An 18660-nucleotide genomic window follows, 5' to 3' on the forward strand; every position below is an offset into this window, starting at 1 on the left:
GGTGAAGGAAGTGGCTGGGTTTAGAGTGTTGTAATACAGGCCAGTGATGTGTAAAAGCAAAGCCAACAATAATTCATGGGAGGCTAGGTAAGTGGCTGAAAAATCCTGAGCGTTTATTGTCAGTAGAAGATCCTGCATAGCACAGCATGGGAAGATGTCACGTTTAGTGGAAACCCTGGAACTAAATCAACAGAAGTTTTCACTTTTGTTGCTGCTGGTATAGTTCTCAGATGAGGTGAATATGTCTTGGCTACTGGATCTTATGAAATAAGCAATGGACCCCTGGTGATTTCCACTTAGTTGAATCAGTACCCTAGTGCCTGTTCAGCTTTATAATAAAAAGAAAAGAGGTATGGAGGACTGGTGAATATAGCATAATGGAAATAATCTTTTGGGACACAGTAATTGTACTACTGTTTTTCTCTTCCTTTTGAGACAGATCTCACCCTGTTGCCCAGGCTGGAGTGCAGTGGTGCAGTCATAGTTCACCACAGCCTCAAACTCCTAGACTCAAGTGATCCATCTTGCCATCCTAAAGCGCTAGGATTACAGGCATGGGAGTGGGGTGGGGAGTGGGGGTGTGCACCATGCTCAGCTGTTTATATGATCTGATCTTTAAAGTGATCAACAAATTTTCCTTTTTCCAGATAATAAAGAAAACTAGAGAACAGGAAATGAAGAATTGTTTATTTTTCTTCTTGAGCACTTATTTCATGTCATTTTAATAATTTTGAGGCAAAAAATAAACAGAAATAATATCCAAAGACATTTTCAGTTTAATTGATTGCCATTCTAATATATAAAGGTAAGAATTTTAGTGACCAGTGTTTTGTATCTGACTCTTATTTTAGAATTTCCAGTGTTCCAAGGATTCCTTATTAATTATTTACCTCAGGTCTTGAGAGAGAAGTTTTGATACAGAAAAGCAGATTTTGACAAATATACACAAAGAGTGGTAAAGGGTTTAGACAGTAATTTGGACCCTTGAAAATTTTATCAAGCTGTGTGATAAAAAAGTCAGTACTTATCAATCCTCAAGAATGGAAAGGGATACTACTTATGTTAAGCAAAATTATCTCATTTTGAGAAAAACAAGACAATCTCCTCATAAAGGTTTCTTTGCTTTTTGTTTTAAGGTACCTCCCAAAGAAGCAACCTTGTTCATGTCAAAAGCTCCCTAAAATGGCCAGTGCAGTTCCACATTGTCCTTGGTGAAAGTGTGCCAGTTAGATAATAGGCATACTAGTTAGTATTCTTATGATTTAAAAAAAAAAAAAAAAAAAGAAGAAAGTTTAGCCTGAAAGAGGCACAATTTTAGATTGAGGAGACCCTAAGAGAACTGCAGTGGTCCTTAAGGGTAGTGTTTGGGTAACTATCTGTTGAGTTGGACCAAAGGCCATGGCCACCACTAGATGCCAGGCAAAACCTCCTGAAAGAAGGCAGGGGACGCTAAACAAAGCAATCCTCAGAGACACAAAGTCAAGACCGAGGAATAAGCCCTTATAGGGTTTTGAAATGATGATCTGAGGCAAAGGAATGCCAACCTGAAGAACCCTTCTAAACTACACAGCCACTATGATAAGCTCCAGGATTGACTTATCAGGCTTGGCTGGCTGGCTTTAAGGAGGCCTCCATGAGCCCTGCCTCCTTGCGGTCACACTTCTGTGTAATTCCTCCCTTTCTTGAGTGTAGGTAGGAGGTGCAACTTGTTTTTAATGAATGGAATGCAAAAAAGGTGACGCAAGGTACATGATTGCATTTATTTGATTAAGAGTGTAGTGCCCATCTTGCTAGTCTCTCTCTAATGCTGGTTTTGGATGAAGCCACTTGCCATGAATCCTACAGCCGTAAGGAAACAAATTCTGCCAACAACCTGAGAGTGCTTGGGAGCAGATCCCTTCCCTGTCAAGGCTACAATGAGCACCTGGCCAGACATGTTTTTCCAGCATCGAGATCCCAAGCAGGCTACCCAGCTAAGCCTTGCCTAGACTTCTGACCCACAGACGTTGTGAGACAGTAAGTGTGCGTTGTTTTAGGCAGCTAAGTTTGTGGTAATTTGTTCTGCAGCAATAGAAAGCTAATGCCACTGGCCTATGCCCATATTTTCACTAAAGACTCTTCTTCTTGTAGACACTTTTACTTCTAAATATTCAAGTTAACATTTAGATCCCTTCTTCTAGCTATGGGCTGTTGAGGTTAAAATTAGTTACTCAAACTTTCTTACCGTTTGAGTAAAAATTAACCATGGTATTTTCCTCAATTTACACAATATTAATATTACTACACTAACGCCAGGTGTGATGGCTCACACCTGTATTCCTAGTACTTTGGGAGGCCGAGGCAGGAGAATCATTTGAGATTAGAAACTCTAGATCGGCGTGGGCAACATAGCAACACCTTGGCTCTACAAAAAATTAAAAAAAATACTAGCCAGGAGTGGTGGCGTGCATCTGTAGTCCTAGCTACTCAGGAGGTTGAGGTGGGAGGATCACTTGAACACAAGTGTTGGAGGTAACAGTGAGCTATGATCATACCACTGCCTCCAGACTGGGTGACAGAGACCCTGTCTCTAAAGAAAAAGAAAAATTAGCACAGTAAAAGAGATGGTACTAAATTAGCAGAGGCTTCTTTTATTTACACAGACATCTTCAACCCCACATAGGCAAGGACACTATATGTTGTGGCATACAGGTTTCTCTCCAACTAGACGGAGCTCTTAGAAGTTAGTGTCCTTTGGCTCCCCTCCAGGCCTTACACACACTGGATATTCAATAACTACGGAATTAAAACTGCAATCGCCTTTAAGCTTATTAGTGGGATCTGGTTTCACTGTGGGTGGCACTTCCACTTTAATGCAATGATCAAAAACATTAAGATTTCTGCCTCCTCCTTTTTTCTTTTCAGTAGCAACCTCAACTGTTGACAGAGGTTCCTTAGGATTCAAAGAACAATTTTGAAGCTGAAAACAGAATAGTCTGTTTTTGAATAAATCCTAAAATATTTTCATTTCACACCCTTGTTCCATGAGGAAAAAATTTACATGGAGATGAATATGTTTTGTTCAGGCAGTGTGCAATAATAAAGTTTAGGCCAAATTAGGTTTATAATTAGAAGATAAATGCTGATTTGGTACTATATTTAGGGATAAAATGAACCCATATCCACATATGTACTTATAGACACTATAGCACAAAACTAGCTGGCATCCAGTGTTTCTTGACTTTGGCTGAATCTCTGTTCCCCAGAACAGACTGTAAGTTCCAAAAGGTGGGGACCATGTTTTGGTCAGCTTTGGATTTCTCCAACACATTGCACAGTGTTCATGCAAAGAGCCACTCACAGAAATTGTCAAATTCACTTAAATAAGAAAACAATTTTGGCTGGGTACAGTGGCTCATGCCTGTAATCCCAGCATTTTGGGAGGCTGAGGTTGGAGGATGGCTTGAACCCAGGAGTTTGAGATCAGCTTGGACAACACAGTGAGTCCCCATCTCTATGAAAAAACTTTAAAAAATTAGCTGGGTGTGGTGGCACACTGCCTGTAGTCCTAGCTACTCTGGAGGCTGAGGTGGGAGGATCACTTGAGTCTGTGAGGTCAAGGCTGCAGTGAACTGAAATCATGCCACTGTATTCCAGCTTGGGCGACAGAGCAAGACCCTGTCTCAAAAACAACAACAACAATAATGCAATTTTTATAAAATAGTTGATGATGCTTGCTAAGGTGGCAGTAGACCCGAACCTGGATGTTCAAACAATGCCATTCTTACCCGTTTTGGAGTGAAACAGTGAAAGGACAAAGAATTAAACCAAATTAAACTAAAATCTTCAAGTCTACAGTAAAAAAGAACTGCAGCAGGTTTAGTCAGTGAATTTTTTTTTTCCCCCCGAGATGGAGTCTCGTCCTGTTGCCCAGGCTGGAGTGCAGTGGCACCATCTCAGCTCACCCCAACCTCCACCTCCCATGTTCAAGCAATTCTCCTGCCTCAGCCTCCCGAGTATCTGGGATTACAAGCATGCACCACCACACCCGGCTAATTTTGTATTTTCAGTAGAGACGGGGTTTCTCCATGTTGGTCAGGCTGGTCTCGAACTCCTGACCTCAGGTGATCTGCCCACCTTGGTCTCCCAAAGTGCTGGGATTACTGGCGTGAGCCACTGTGCCCGGCCTGAAAATGGTTTTTAAAACATATTTTAATGAAAACACTTTCTCACCATCTTTAAATAAAAACAATTTACATTTTCCAATCGGAAGCTGCTGGGGCACTAGGACTCATGTGTTTTCTGCTCCACAGGTTTCAGATGCCACTGCACTACTAACTCCCCAGTGCTTTTGAGGCACGTGTTAGACATGTTCTCCTCTGTCGGAAGTCCTTGTGGCAACTTCAAGGGCTGGATTCTGTGACATAAGAAAATGTGTTTAGATAGGAGGAATATGTTCTAGTGTTCTGTATCCCTGCAGGATAACTACAGTTAACAATAACACACAGTTTCAAACAGCTAGAAGGAGGATGTTGAACGTTCCCAACATGAAGAAATGATAAATGTCTGAGATGATGGATATGGGTATGCCAGTTGCCTTGATCGGATCACTATACTTTATATATATTGAAACGTCACTATGTACCCCATAAACATGTACAATTATTACGTGTCAATTAAAAAAACCAAAATTTTAGTTTTTTAAAAAGTTTTTTTCAGAACATTAACAGAAAAGAAAGAAAAATGCATTTAGAATTACTCTACACAATACATTTTAAAAAGAGAAGAAACAACAAACCTTATCAAATGCTTAACCACCTTCAATTTTGAATTCACGGAAGGGATATTCTTGTGAACTTGAGGGGTATGCGACTGTGAACAACAACAACAAAGCAATGTTATCAACCAACCTGAAGAGCAGATTGTTCCATGTTTCAGTACAATGTTAAACTGAGGGCTCATTCTAAGCCAAATTTACAAATAAATTACCCTAAGCAATACGCAATAAATAATAAATAGACACCTCAAAGTTTTTTTTTTTTTTTTTTTGAGACGGAGTCTCGCTCTGTCACCCAGGCTGGAGTGCAGTGGCCGGATCTCAGCTCACTGCAAGCTCCGCCTCCCGGGTTCACGCCATTCTCCGGCCTCAGCCTCCCAAGTAGCTGGGACTACAGGCGCCCGCCACCTCGCCCGGCTAGTTTTTTTGTATTTAATAGAGACGGGGTTTCACCGTGTTAGCCAGGATGGTCTCGATCTCCTGACCTCATGATCCGCCCGTCTCGGCCTCCCAAAGTGCTGGGATTACAGGCTAGAGCCACCGCGCCCGGCCGACACCTCAAAGTTTTAAAAGTATAAAATTTAAAGCAAATGTAAACAACACTAAAGATGATTACAATAATTGCATACTTTTTCTAATCCAAGCATCTTTATTATATCTTTTTCCCAATATGGACGTCTTCTTGTACTTTTTATTCTGGTAACAATATGCAGTTTATGAGGGTTCTGTGGATCTCCACCATATTTTTCATGATCTTCAGGTGAGGCCTGAAACACCTAGAAAGGAAATAATTATAAATGGTAAATTTCCAGCTTACACAGTTTCTATATACCTCCCATTTTTTCTTAAAAGACACACACACATACACAACTACATAATTATCTCATCCTTAATCATCACGTAATCCTCAACCTCAAATTGAACATTTCTATCAGTCTGATTACTCAAAGAGATGGATTTTAACCTGTAGAACAAAGTAGGAGCAACCAATGACACTAAATAATTTAAATGCCAGGAGACTCTGTAAGCCCTGCTATGAGCTGGGCACTGGGCTGCATCCTCTTCCCTCCCTATTCTCAGGTGAAGAGCTGACTGTCAGGTGGAGAAACAAACATGTAAATTACAAGTGAAAATAAAACATAAATACTATAAAAACATTCTACAAAGTATTACGAGAATACAGGCAAATGACTAATGAATTCTGCTTATGAGGGATCAGAAACAGCTCCACAGAGCTAATATTTGAATTAATTATCTTAGAATCAAAAGGTTCTAAGAAGTTATCCCACAGAAACACTCCTCTAAGTGCACAAAATGTACCGAATAAGGATGTGTATTCTAACACTATTTGTAATACTGAAAAATTTTAAGGCAACCCATGTTCCTCACTAGGATAACTACATTATGATGTATCCATTCTAAATAAAATGATTAATAATAAAACTAAGCAAAATGATACAAATACACAAATTCTTTTTTTTTGAGATGGAGCCTTGCCTTGCTCTGTTGCCCAGGCTGGAGTGCAACGGCACGATCTCGGCTCACTGCAACCTCTGCCCCCGAGGTTCAAGCAATTCTCTTGCCTCAGCCTCATGAGTAGCTGGGATTATAGGTGTACACCACCATGCCCAGCTAATTTTTGTATTTTTAGTAAAGACGGGGGTCTCACCATGTTGGCCAGGCTGGTCTTGAACTCCTGACCTCAAGTGATCCACTTGCCTCAGCCTCCCAAAGTGCTGGGATTACGGGCGTGAACCACTGTGCCCAGTGCAAATACACAAATTCCGATGTATCCTATAGGATACAATACTACCATTAAAATGAATGAGGTTTACTATCCTTGCAGGTCTTCACACTGAATGATGGCCATAATATATTCTTGAGCCAAAAACCAAAAAGAAATATCCATATAATTATGTGTTGTAAGCTGTTATGTGCATCATCCGTACCAAATACATGAGTGTGCATATGTGATATATTCTATAAATACTGTTTCTAAGATTCATATAAAATATATATAAAGGTCTCAAAGACATTAGATCAAGAGTCATACCTCTGGGGAATCAGATTGAGAAAAAAAATTGACCCCAAAAAGATGGTATCTTAATAAAAAAGAATATTATTCAATGATTAAAAATAGTTTTGTAGAAATGTATATAGTGTAAAAGCGTTCCTATTTCTCCACAGCCTCACCAGCATCTATTGTTTCTTGACTTTTTAATAATCGCCATGCTGACTGGCGTGAGATAATATCTCATTGTGGTTTTGATTTGCATTTCTGTAATGATCAGTGATGATGAGCTTTTTTTCAAATGTTTGTTGGCCACATAAATGTCTTCTTTTGAGAAGTGTCTGTTCATTTCCTTTGCCCACTTTTTGATGGGGTTGTTTTTTTTTTTCTTGTAAATTTAAGTTATTAGCCCTTTGTCAGATGGGTAGATTGCAAAATTCTTCTCCCATTCTGTAGGTTGCCTATTCACTCTGATGGTGAGCTTCTTTTGCTGTGCCGAAGCTCTTCAGTTTAATTAGATCCCATTTGTCAATTCTGGCTTTTGTTGCCATTGCTTTTGGTGTTTTAGTCATGAAGTCTTTGCCCATGCCTGTGCCCTGAATGGTATTGCCTAGGTTTTCTTCTAAGGTTTTTATGGTTTTACACTATTGGTGGCAATGTAAATTAGTTCAACCATTATGGAAGACAGTGTGGCGATTCCTCAAGGATCTAGAACCAGAAATATCATTGGACTCAGCAATCCCATTACTGGGTATATACCCAAAGGAATATAAATCATTCTACTATAAAGACATATGCACATGTATGTTTATTGAAGCAGTACTTACAATAGCAAAGACATGGAACCAACCCAAATGCCCATCAATGATAGACTGGATAAAGAAAACGTGGTACATATACACCAAGGAATACTATGCAGCCATAAAAAAGAATGAGATTGGCCAGGCACGGTGGCTCACGCCTGTAATCCCGGCACTTTGGGAGGCCGAGGCAGGTGGATCACGAGGTCAGGAGATCGAGACCATCCTGGCTAACACGGTGAAACCCCGTCTCTACTAAAAATACAAAAAATTAGCCAGGCATGATGGCAGGCGCCTGTAGTCCCAGCTACTCAGGAGGCTGAGGCAGGAGAATGGCATGAACCCGGGAGGCAGAGGTTGCAGTGAGTGAGACTGTGCCACTGCACTCCAACCTGGGCGACAGAGTGAGACTCTGTCTCAAAAAAAAAAAAAAAAAAAAAAAAAAAGGAATGAGATCATGTGCTTTGCAGGGACATGGATGAAGTTGGAAGCCACCATCCTCAGCAAACTAATACAGGAACAGAAAACCAAACACTGCATGTTCTCACTCATAAGTGGGAGTTGAACAATGAGAACACATGGGGAGTCGGGGGCAAAGGGAGGGAGATCGTTAGGACAAATACCTAATGCATGCGGGGCCTAAAACCTAGATGCCGGGTTGATAGGTGCAGCAAACCACCATGGCACATGTATACCTATGTAACAAACCTGCACATTCTGCACATGTATACCAGAACTTAAAAAAAAAAAAAATGTATACAGTGAGAGGTTCATATTATATTACTAGACAGAGAGAGTAGCTAGAGAAGCACTGATTCATATGAGATAAATCACATCTTAAAACATACAACACAGATTGAACTCCTTATTCTACTCTTTCCTTCTCATTACTGCACTTGAGTAGTCTAAAAGAAAAAAATAAAACATACAACAGAGAAGGATGTGGAAGGAGCTGGCAGCAGTTATCTCTGGGTGGGTAAGATTAAGAGTATTTTTTGGTGAGTTTTGTTTGTTTATATTTTTCTAGGGATTTTGAAGAGATTAGAATGAGAAGGATGGTGGAGATCAGAGGAAGGGGTAGGTGCACCAAAGAAAGGTGAGAATATTTAAAAGAACAGTATGAAAAAGCACAAAATACTTTGGAAAGGCAAGTGGTTCAGGGTGACTAATATAGAAAAAAGCATGAAAAGCAATGCAGGGGACGAAGTTAAACTATGTGCAACCATGTTGAGCCTTTAGAAATTACTGCTGGGGATACAGAGTTAATGAGGGTTAGAACCAATAGGACCATGTTTTTAAGAGATTTGGAAAGAAAACTCTTACCTGAGAATAAAACCAACTGGGGATAGAGCCTGACACAAGGAAACCCAGTTAGGAGGCACTTACGACCATGGTTAAAGAGCCTGAACTACAGTAGCTGTAACAGAAAAAGGACTGATAGGGGAACTTTGGGCAGTAAGATAGATGGATTTGTGTTGGGTGAAGAAGAGGGAGGCTAAGCTTGATTCAGATGTCTCCAGTCTGGGAAATGAGATAGAGGATGGTAGCATTAACTGACATAACTAATACAAGAGAGGCATCTTCTTTTTTATTTGGTTGTTTGGAGGGAAAGTAAGATGAGTTGAATTTTGGATATGAACTTGAAATACCTATAAGTTATCTAAGTAGCAATGTCTAGAAACCAGTTGAGAATACAGGAATAAGTTCAGAAGATAGGCGGGGCCGGGTGCGGTGGCTCATGCTGTAATCCCAGCACTTTGGGAGACTGAGGGGGGTGGATCATGAGGTCAGGAGATCAAGACCATCCTGGCCAACATGGTGAAACCCCGTCTCTACTAAAAATACAAAAATTAGCCGGGCGTGGTGGCACGTGCCTGTAATCCCAGCTACTCAGGAGGCTGAGGCAGGAGAACTGCTTGAACCTGGGAGGTGGAGGTTGCAGTGAGCCGAGATCACACCACTGCACTCCAGCCTGGAGACAGAGTGAGACTCCGTCTCCAGAAAAACAAACAAACAGTCAGGGACTATTTTCCTGAGGTTTAAAGGTTTTCACATTTATCACAGCTGATGATCGAAACCACTGCCTTGCACATTTATTTTATTTTAAGTTCCAGGGCACAAGTGCAAGATGTGCAGGTTTGTTACATAGGTAAATATGTACCATGGCAATCTGCTGCACTATTTGCTGCACTTATCATTCCATCACCTAGGTATGAAGCCCAGCATGCATTAGCTATTTTTCCTGATGCTCTCCCTCCACTCGCCCCCCACAGGCCCCAGTGTGTTATTCCCCTGCCTGTGTCTAGCCTTGCATATTTTAAATGAATGCCAACATTTGTATCTATCCTTCCAGAAATATAGAGTAAGAAACATGGAAAGATGTAAGACAACATAGTTGTGGAAAGGATAGCAGTGGAAAGACAATGACTCAAAAAATAAAAAAGATTTTTTTATTTTGTTTTGAGACAAGGTCTCACTCTGTTGCTGAGGCTGAAGTGCACTGATCCGATCATGGCTCACTACACCCCTGACCTCCTGGGCTAAAGTGATCCCCTCATTTCAGCCTCCTGAGTGGTTGGGACTACAGGCATGCACCACCACACCTAGCTAATTTTAAAATTTTTTGTAGACATGGAGTCTCACTATGTTGCCCAGGCTGGTCTTGAATTCCTGGACTCAAGCGATCCTCCTGCCTCAGCCTCCCAAAATGCTAGGAATATAGGTGTGAGCCATTGTACCTGGATGAGATTTCTGATAAAAGAACACCAAGCACATTAACGGTATCAAAGTAGTCAATGGTAATACTGTTTTATCTTTTAAGAAAAATCAATGGGGAATGGTAGTCACCAAAAGCTAGGGAGAGGAGAAAATGGGGGAGTTACTATTATTATTAATTTTTGAGACAGGATCTTGCTCTGTTGCCTAGGCTGGAGTGCAGTGGCACAATTACAGGTCATTGCAGCCTTAACCTCCTGAGATTAAGCAATCCTCCCCGCTCAGCCTCCTGAGTAGCTAGGACTACAGGTGTGTACCACAACACCCATCTCATTTTTTTTTTTTGTAGAGACTGGGTCTCCTTATGTTGCCTAGGTCGGCAGTTATTATTTAGTGGATATAGAGTTTCGGTTTTACAAGATGAAAAGAGTTCTGGAGGTGGATGGTTGTGATAGTTGCACAACAGTGTCAATGTACTTAATGCCATTGAATAGCACACTTAAAAGTGGCTAAGATGGTAAATGTTATATGTATATTTTACCACAACAAAAAATATTAGGAACCCCTCGCCCAAAACAAATAAACAAAAAACCCAGGCTTTACAAAGCTAAATATAGTCTTTAACATACAATCCAGCAATTATGCTCTTAGGTATTTAACTGATGAGTTGGAACTTTATGTCCACACAAAAATCTATACATGAATGGTTATAGCAGCTTTGTTCATTACTGTCCAAAACCGGAAGCAACCACGATGTTTTTCCACAGGCAAATGCACAAACTGTACACATCCATGCAATGGAATATTATTCAGCAATAAAAATAAGCTAGCAAGCCACAAAAAGACATGGAGGAACCTTACGGGTAAATTGCTAAGAGAAAGAATCCAGTTTGAAAGGGCTGTATACCATATGATTTCAGTTATATTACATTCTAGAAAAGGCAAAACTATGGAGGTAATAAAAAGATCAGTGGTTGCCAGGGGTTGGGAGTTGGGAAGGATAAACAGGTGAACCACAGGTGATACTGAGGGCAGTGAAACTATTCTGTATAATACTGTAATAGTGGATACATGACATTACGCATTTGTCAAAACCCATAGAACTTCACAACATGAAGAGTGAACGCTAGTGTAAACCATGGTATTTAGTTAATAATACTGTGTCCCGTTGGTTCATCAGTTATAGAGGACACTGTGTATGCTGCGGGGAGGGAGCATATAGGAACTCCCCATACTTCCCAATCAATGTTTCTGCAAACCTAAAACTGCTCTAAGAAATAAAGATTACTAATTAAAAAACACACAAAAACAGGCCGGGCACCTGTAATCCCAGCACTTTGGGAGGCCAAGGCGGGTAGATCACTCAAGATCAGGAGTGCAAGACCAGCCTGGGCAACATGATGAAACCCCATCTCTACTAAAAATACAAAAATTAGCTGGGTGTGGTGGCACGGGCCTGTGGTCCCAGATACTCTGGAGGCTGAGGCACAAGAACTGTTTGAACCCAGGGGACAGACGTTGCAGCCAGCTGAGACTGCGCCACCGTGCTGCAGCCTGGGCAACAAAGCAAAACTCTCTTAAAAAAAAAAAATTAAAACAAGAATCAATGGTGGGCTTAGTCAGTATTATCTAAAAGAATGATAGGCACACATAAATCAAATAGAAAAAGCTGAAAGATCCAAAGTAGCAATGATCGATATGGAAAGTGAAAATGAAGAGTGACACAGTGAGAGCCTGAGCAGGAAGAGCTACTGCTTTCTCAGGACAATGGTGATACCAACACATATACACAAACCATAAGTAGGAATAAGTAGACTGAAATGATAAAAACCCACTACTGTGAAGGCCAGTGACACAAGTGACAGAACAGTTTTGTTTTTAATAATCACCATTTACATAAATCCCACTATGCTTTAAACTCTGTACCCCCACCTACATCCACATATAATTTAACATAAAATCTTTCAATATTACAAAAATAGGTACCACTTAAAACATATTTTTTAGAACAACACTAACATTAAAAAAAAAAAATCAAACTTTGTTCTTACTTTATCTGGAATTCTTGATTTGGTGAATTTGTGACGAATCCAATCTGTACCAATGAGAGACTCCACACCTTTTGTCACCGTCTAAAATATGATATAAATAATTTGTTTTTTAGAATTCTACCTAGTACAGAAATCCATACCCACCAATCTTTAGGTAACAGAAGTCTGTTCCAACCTACCCTGTAATTATTAAAGGTATATCTTAGCACCCTAGCTGAGCGAATGCATCCCATCTAAGCGCTAACACAATACAAAGGTAAAAGCGCATAAATATACTTTTAGACCATGGATTGGTAACTGTTTTCTGTAAAGGACCAGACAGTAAACATTTCCAGCTCTAGAGCTATGTAGTCTCCATTGCCAAAACTCAGCTTGGCCATTATAGGGTAAAAGCAGTCGGACAATATGCAAACAAACAGGGGTGGCTATTTTTCTTCTCCTTTCTTTTTTCTTTTCTTTGTTTGAGATGGAGTCTTACTCTGTGGTTCAGGCTGGAGTGCAGTGGCGCCATCTCGGCTCACTGCAACCTCCACCTCCCAGGTTCACGCCATTCTCCTGTCTCAGCCTCCCGAGTAGCTGGGACTACAGGTGCCCGCCACCACGCCTGGATAATTTGTTTTTGTATTTTTAGTAGAGACAGGTTTTCGTCATGTTAGCCAGGATGGTCTTGATCTTGACCTCATGATCCGCCCACTTCAGCCTCCCAAAGTGCTAGGATTACAAGCGTGAGCCATGGCGCCAGGCCGGGTGTAGGTAGTTTTCAATAAAACTGTTATTTACAAAAATAGGTGGCAGGCTGAATTTGGCCTAGAGGCCATAGCTTAGCAACTCTTGCTCTAGAGAATGTGCAATAATTCACATTTAACAAGACAATATAAAAGAAATCCAAAGTGAGTTTCCAGTTTCCTTTCTAGTTCTAACAATGTCATCATTCCTAGTTCCTATCCCTTGTTCCTGCTCTACGTTCCTCCAATCCCACTTCTCTCAGGCTGCTGAAGAAAAAGGATTCACTGCCGACCTTTCATACCAGGACACTGCCGTGGGAATGGGCAACAGTCGTTCCCATCACTCCCTCCTAGCATTTCCTGCATTGCAGAGATGGCATAAACCACTAGAAGGCAGGCAGTGGGCTGAGTTCTGCTGCCTACCAGCTGTGAGACATGAGACACTTACTCTTTCAGAGGGTCAGTTTCCTCAGCACTAAAAAAGAAATCATACTGACCTCCCAGGATTAATCTGAGGTTAAGGTAATATAATATAAAGCCCCTTACATTGTTGTCATCTGCAGCCAGGAGCAGGTCAATAGGCTCATCTAGGCTCTGGCCCTTAGGAGCAGATGAGGCCGCACCACTGCACTTTCTAAAGGCAAGCCTAGAAGGAGATACAGGAAAATACTAACACTGATGGTCTCCTAGAGATTATTTCTCTTCCTTCTGATTTTCCATATTTTTCTAATGTTGTATTATTGAAAACGTACTTCCATAATCTAAGGGGAAAAAAACCCTAAAACTTTAAGATTAAGACAGACCAAGGGGAATCAATGAGCCATTTTTTATTGGCATGTTCTCCAGAAAAAGATCTTTTTTGATTCTAGATCTTTAGGGATAAAACAGCAGATAAACCATAAATAAACAAGATTAATTCTCAATATCCAAAAAATATCAAAAAGGAACTGGGGAAAGCACTTAACTTTGGGTGGCTGGGGCGGGTGGATCACAAGGTCAGGAGTTAGAGACCAGCCTGGCCAATATGGTGAAACCCCCGAGTATATGAAAAATACAACAATTAGCCAGGCGTAGTGGCAGACACCTGTAGTCCCAGGTACTCGGGAGGCTAACGCAGGAGAATTGCTTGAACCCGGGAGGTGAAGACTACAGTGAGCCCAGATAGCACCACGGCACTCCAGCCTGGGCGACAGAGTGAGATTCTGTCTCAAAAAAAAAAAGAACTTAACTTGCCTTGGAATGATTAAAAAAAAAAAAATTCATAAGGGGTAGAAAAAGACAAATTCTTGAAAAGAAACACTTACCTGTAGTCTGCCCGGGGGCCTCTGAACTACTAAGCGCAAAATCCCAGCCATAAGTGCAGTGACTGCTTTCTTTAGAGGCTGTGGGAAGTAGGAGGTAGACCCATGAGTCAACTATGTCCTGGAAATGAACAGGTTTCCCCTTCTCTAGCATTAAAAAACTAAGCAGCAAATTAATTGTAAACTTGACTTAAGTTCAACAGTAAAACATATTGGTTATTTTAATACAATAAGGGCACGAACTAATTTATACATATTTTATTCAACCACAGGTAGTAATTATACACATTAACCACACCCCATTTTCATCAAATGAGTCAGACCTAGATTGATTCCACAAAACTACTATCATTTAAAGTGTCTTCTTCAACAATGAAGGCAGATAAAGAATACTTTGCCACAGAATCACAGAAAATTAAAGAGCCTGAAGGGACTGGAGAAATCTCAACTCCTATTAGAACTGACTGCCCACATCCTTACTTTATGAATGAGGATCATGAATTCCAGAAAGTTCAATGATTTATCCAAGTGCATCCAGTTATCAATAAAGTATGTGGTCTGGAATCCCATTCTCCTAATTTCTAGGCGAGTGCATTTTCACTAAACCGTAACACCTTTCTGTTAAAAAGTAGAATTTGTTTTTGCTGATTTGTATTTTTTTTAACTATTTTCAACGCACACGCACTGCTTCTATAACCTAAAAAGGTCATATTTATTTAATTAGACACAAAACAACTGTAGTCTACTGACTTATACTGAAAGCAGAAAGATTAAGTTCATGAACTACATGTATATGTCGGACAGGTTACTTAATTCGTGCGTTACAATTTTTCTCCCAGAAAAGAAAGAAAATAGTCGTCTTGCAAATGAGTTATTCTACAAAGCACCTAAAACAGTACATGGCATGTGGGAAGCCCTCAATAAATGGTAGCTTTTATTATTATTAAATTATTACAAAGCTAATAAGAATGCTCTTAAAAGTATTCTTAAAAGCAGTCCCCAACCTTTTTGGTACTGGACCAGTTTCATGGAAGATAAGTTTTCCATGGATAGGGAGAGGTGGCAGGGAAGGTTTCAGGATGAAACTGTTCACCTCAGATTATCAGGCATTAGATTCTCACAAGCATGCAACCTAGATCCATTGCATGCACAGTTCACAATAGCGTTCACACTCCTATGAGAATCTAATGCTGGACTGCTCTGACAGGAGGCGGAGCTCAGGTGGTAATGCTCACTCAAACGCAGCTCACCTCCTGCTGTGCCACCTGGTTCCTACCTGGCCAGCAAATGGTCTGGATCTGAGGCCTGGGGTTTGGAGACTTGTGCTCTAACACACTAACATAGGTTAAGTGTTGTAATTCAGTGTCCCACAGATTCTAGTTCATTCAAGTTCTGCATGTCTTTCCTGTGATGTGGATAAAGCAATGGAACTGTGAGAATCAATGCAAGACATCTCTTGAAAAGAGCCAGACCTCAGAAACATTCCTCAGCAACTGAACCTGTCTAATGCTAAATTATTTTACCAGACTTCCTCGTATCAAGGTTAGGTATTACTCCAACATATTTAGCTTCACACTTTATAAAAAATCTTTCTGATCACTTAGATCTCAACAAAATCCTAACTGGACTTCTGCTTCCGTTCCAATTCCCCTAATATCTTTTTTGTATATCAGCAATAAATCATCTCATTAAATCTTAGATCATATCGCTCTGCTCAAAAATCTTCCAGAGGGCCAGGATTCTCACTGTCAAAGTGGGAAGTTACACATAAGCAAGAGTGGAAGGCTACAATGATCCTTACATACCTTATACTGTTTAGCTTAATATAGATATTGAGGGATTAGAAATAATAATAGATATGCATACACACATGTGTTGGCTCTGTCAGCTGAGAGGACTTACAGCAATAGCACTCAGTGGCAATGAGCACGCCAGGTGCCCAGATCTTGGCTGCATTCTTTAATAAAACGAACCAGTGCTCCTTTGAGAAATGGCTGATTATGTCTGGAGCACTTTGTAATGCCAGAAAGGAACTACTGGAAAAAACATAATGATGGGGTATGTCAAAGGGACACTGGAGTCAACTGTAGCCAAAGCTGGAACAATTTCAGCAACAAAATAAGTAACAAAGTATTACTGGCTTAGAACCCAAACCAAAATAAATAAATAAATAAATAAATAAACAACCAACCAACCAACCCTAAGTTCATACTAATATAAATAAGTGAACAAGTTAATGAGAAAGAACAAATATCCCATTCAGAAGAATTCCAAATAATTCTTCCCTCTCCTGGAATGATCCTGATACTTACATGGCTAATTTCCTTATCTTTTTAAATTTTTGGCTCAAATCTCACCTTTTCAATGAGGTCTACCAGATCACATCATTTGACATTTTCACCCATACCCCAACTGTCAACACTCCCAATTCCTCTCTTTTCTTTCTATTGTGCGTATCTTCTAACGTAACTTAATTATCTGTTAGGTTTGTTGTTTGGTGCATATCCATTCAACAGCATGCTAATTCCATAGGAAACGGGTTTTTAGATTTTGTTGTTTTGGGTCTGTTATATTCACAGAAGTATCCCAAGCATCTATGTAAAGTGGTATCTGCCCTATAGCAGGCACACAATATATTTTTTTGCAGAATAACTGAAATTTAAATATGTACAGACTTCTGAAGGTGTGATAGTCAAAAGTTACAAGTTTTTAGAGATAAGAGTCTCCCTAAGTTCCTGGTATTGAACTCAGCCTCAAGCAATCCTCAATTTCCCCAGTAATTGGAGCTAGGTGTCACCACGTTTGACTCAAGGAATACATTTATTTTATTTTATTTTTTTGAGACGGAGTCTGGCTCTGTCGCCCAGGCTGGAGGGCAGTGGCGCCATGTCGGCTCACTGCAAGCTCCGCCTCCCAGGTTCACGCCATTCTCCTGCCTCAGCCTTCTGAGTAGCTGGGACCATAGGCGCCCGCCACCACGCCCGGCTAGTTTTTTGTATTTTCAATAGAGACGGGGTTTCACCGTGTTAGCCAGGATGGTCTCGATCTCCTGACCTCGTGGTCCTCCCGCCTTGGCCTCCAAAAGTGCTGAGATTACAGCCGTGAGCCACCTCGCCTGGCAAGGAATACGTTTTAATAAAGTAAAAGTTACTGTCTCCTACTGTAAAATAGGAAAATACCAGGCATCACAGAAGTATGATCCCATTTCTATTTTTTTAAATGTCTGTGAACGTGTCTATTTACAGAAAAATTCTGGAAGGTTGTCAGAAAAGCGTTAATATACGCCTGGGGGTATGAAAAAAGGTGTTTTTCCTCCCCCACACCGACCGATAGTTCTTTTGTCTTTTTACAATGACCATGCGTGCAACAGGAACGTTAAAAAGCGATTTCTTTTTCTAAACCGTCAATGTATATAATTATTAAAGGGGGAAAAACACTTCTGAAATGTAAAACATAGAATCACTCTTGCAGAGATACCGGAGATCTCTGAAGGCTGGAAGCGTGTGTCTTCTCTGAACCCCTAGTGCCTAACAAGCAGTAGGCAGCCCTCATTGCTGCCTCTTGGCAAAAAGGGCAGAACAAACAGCTTTTGGTAGGTCTCGATCAAAATGGTAACAAATCATAATTTTAATAAAATGGCAAATATTCTATTTTTTTTTTTTTAAGAAGAAGTCTCGCTCTGTCACCCAGGCTGGAGTGCAGTGGCATGATCTCGGCTCACTGCAAGCTCCACCTCCCGGGTTCACGAAAGCAAATATTCTAACTGCCAACTCTGGGATGTTTGCATTATAAAATGAAGCAATACAAAAATAAAGACAATTTTCTATCTTCATTTAAAAAAAAAAAAGCAACCCTAATCCCCAATGGCAATAAAGCAGCAGCACAGAAAATGCTGCTTGGGTTCCCTTTCCCAAGCTGTCCAGCCTCGGCGGCTCCGTCCTTGAGCTCCAGAGTCTGGGCCCAAAAAGCCGCGTGGCCCTGGATCCCGCGAATTGGGAAACGGGGGGATCCTGCAGGCCAATGGCCTTACGGGAGCCAATGTGACGGGATCAGGCGCAGACCCATTTAGGTTGCCGTAACCTGCCAACTCAGAACGCAATAGGGAAAATCATTAGGATCTGCAGAGGGCTCCCGGATACACCTTGCGAAGAATGCCGCACTCTCGGCCACTCATTCCCCACTCACCAGCACCCGCTAAACGTTCAGCCCGAACTTTTCCACCGAAGGGAAGCGGAACAGAGGAAGCGCTACCAAGTGCCACACTCAAAGCCTGCCGTCGCAGTGAGCGCGACCTGCACAAT

General features: G+C 40.9%; 1 protein-coding gene across 3 annotated transcripts in view; it reads right to left on the reverse strand.

Annotated features, from left to right (window-relative positions):
• Positions 1 to 428: 428 nt before the first annotated feature.
• MRPL30 (mitochondrial ribosomal protein L30) overlaps positions 429 to 18660 on the reverse strand; it is a 39880-nt gene continuing 21648 nt past the window's right edge. Inside the window, exons 1-7 of one of the 3 annotated variants that reach the window (XR_003115228.1) lie at positions 18545 to 18656; positions 14363 to 14440; positions 13605 to 13704; positions 12334 to 12414; positions 5386 to 5532; positions 4778 to 4851; positions 429 to 4396 (exon numbers count right to left, since the gene is read on the reverse strand). Coding sequence is in view for 2 of the 3 variants with exons in the window: in XM_025353481.1 (XP_025209266.1) it covers positions 4264 to 4396; positions 4778 to 4851; positions 5386 to 5532; positions 12334 to 12414; positions 14363 to 14413 (486 nt within the window). In the remaining variant the exon portion in view is untranslated. Of the gene's footprint in view, positions 4397 to 4777; positions 4852 to 5385; positions 5533 to 12333; positions 12415 to 13604; positions 13705 to 14362; positions 14441 to 18544; positions 18657 to 18660 lie in introns of those variants that run through there. The other 2 variants (XM_025353481.1, XM_025405901.1) reach the window with 2 other exon arrangements.

The sequence above is a fragment of the Theropithecus gelada genome, chromosome 13 (assembly GCF_003255815.1).
Source record: "Theropithecus gelada isolate Dixy chromosome 13, Tgel_1.0, whole genome shotgun sequence".
NCBI lineage: Eukaryota > Metazoa > Chordata > Mammalia > Primates > Cercopithecidae > Theropithecus > Theropithecus gelada.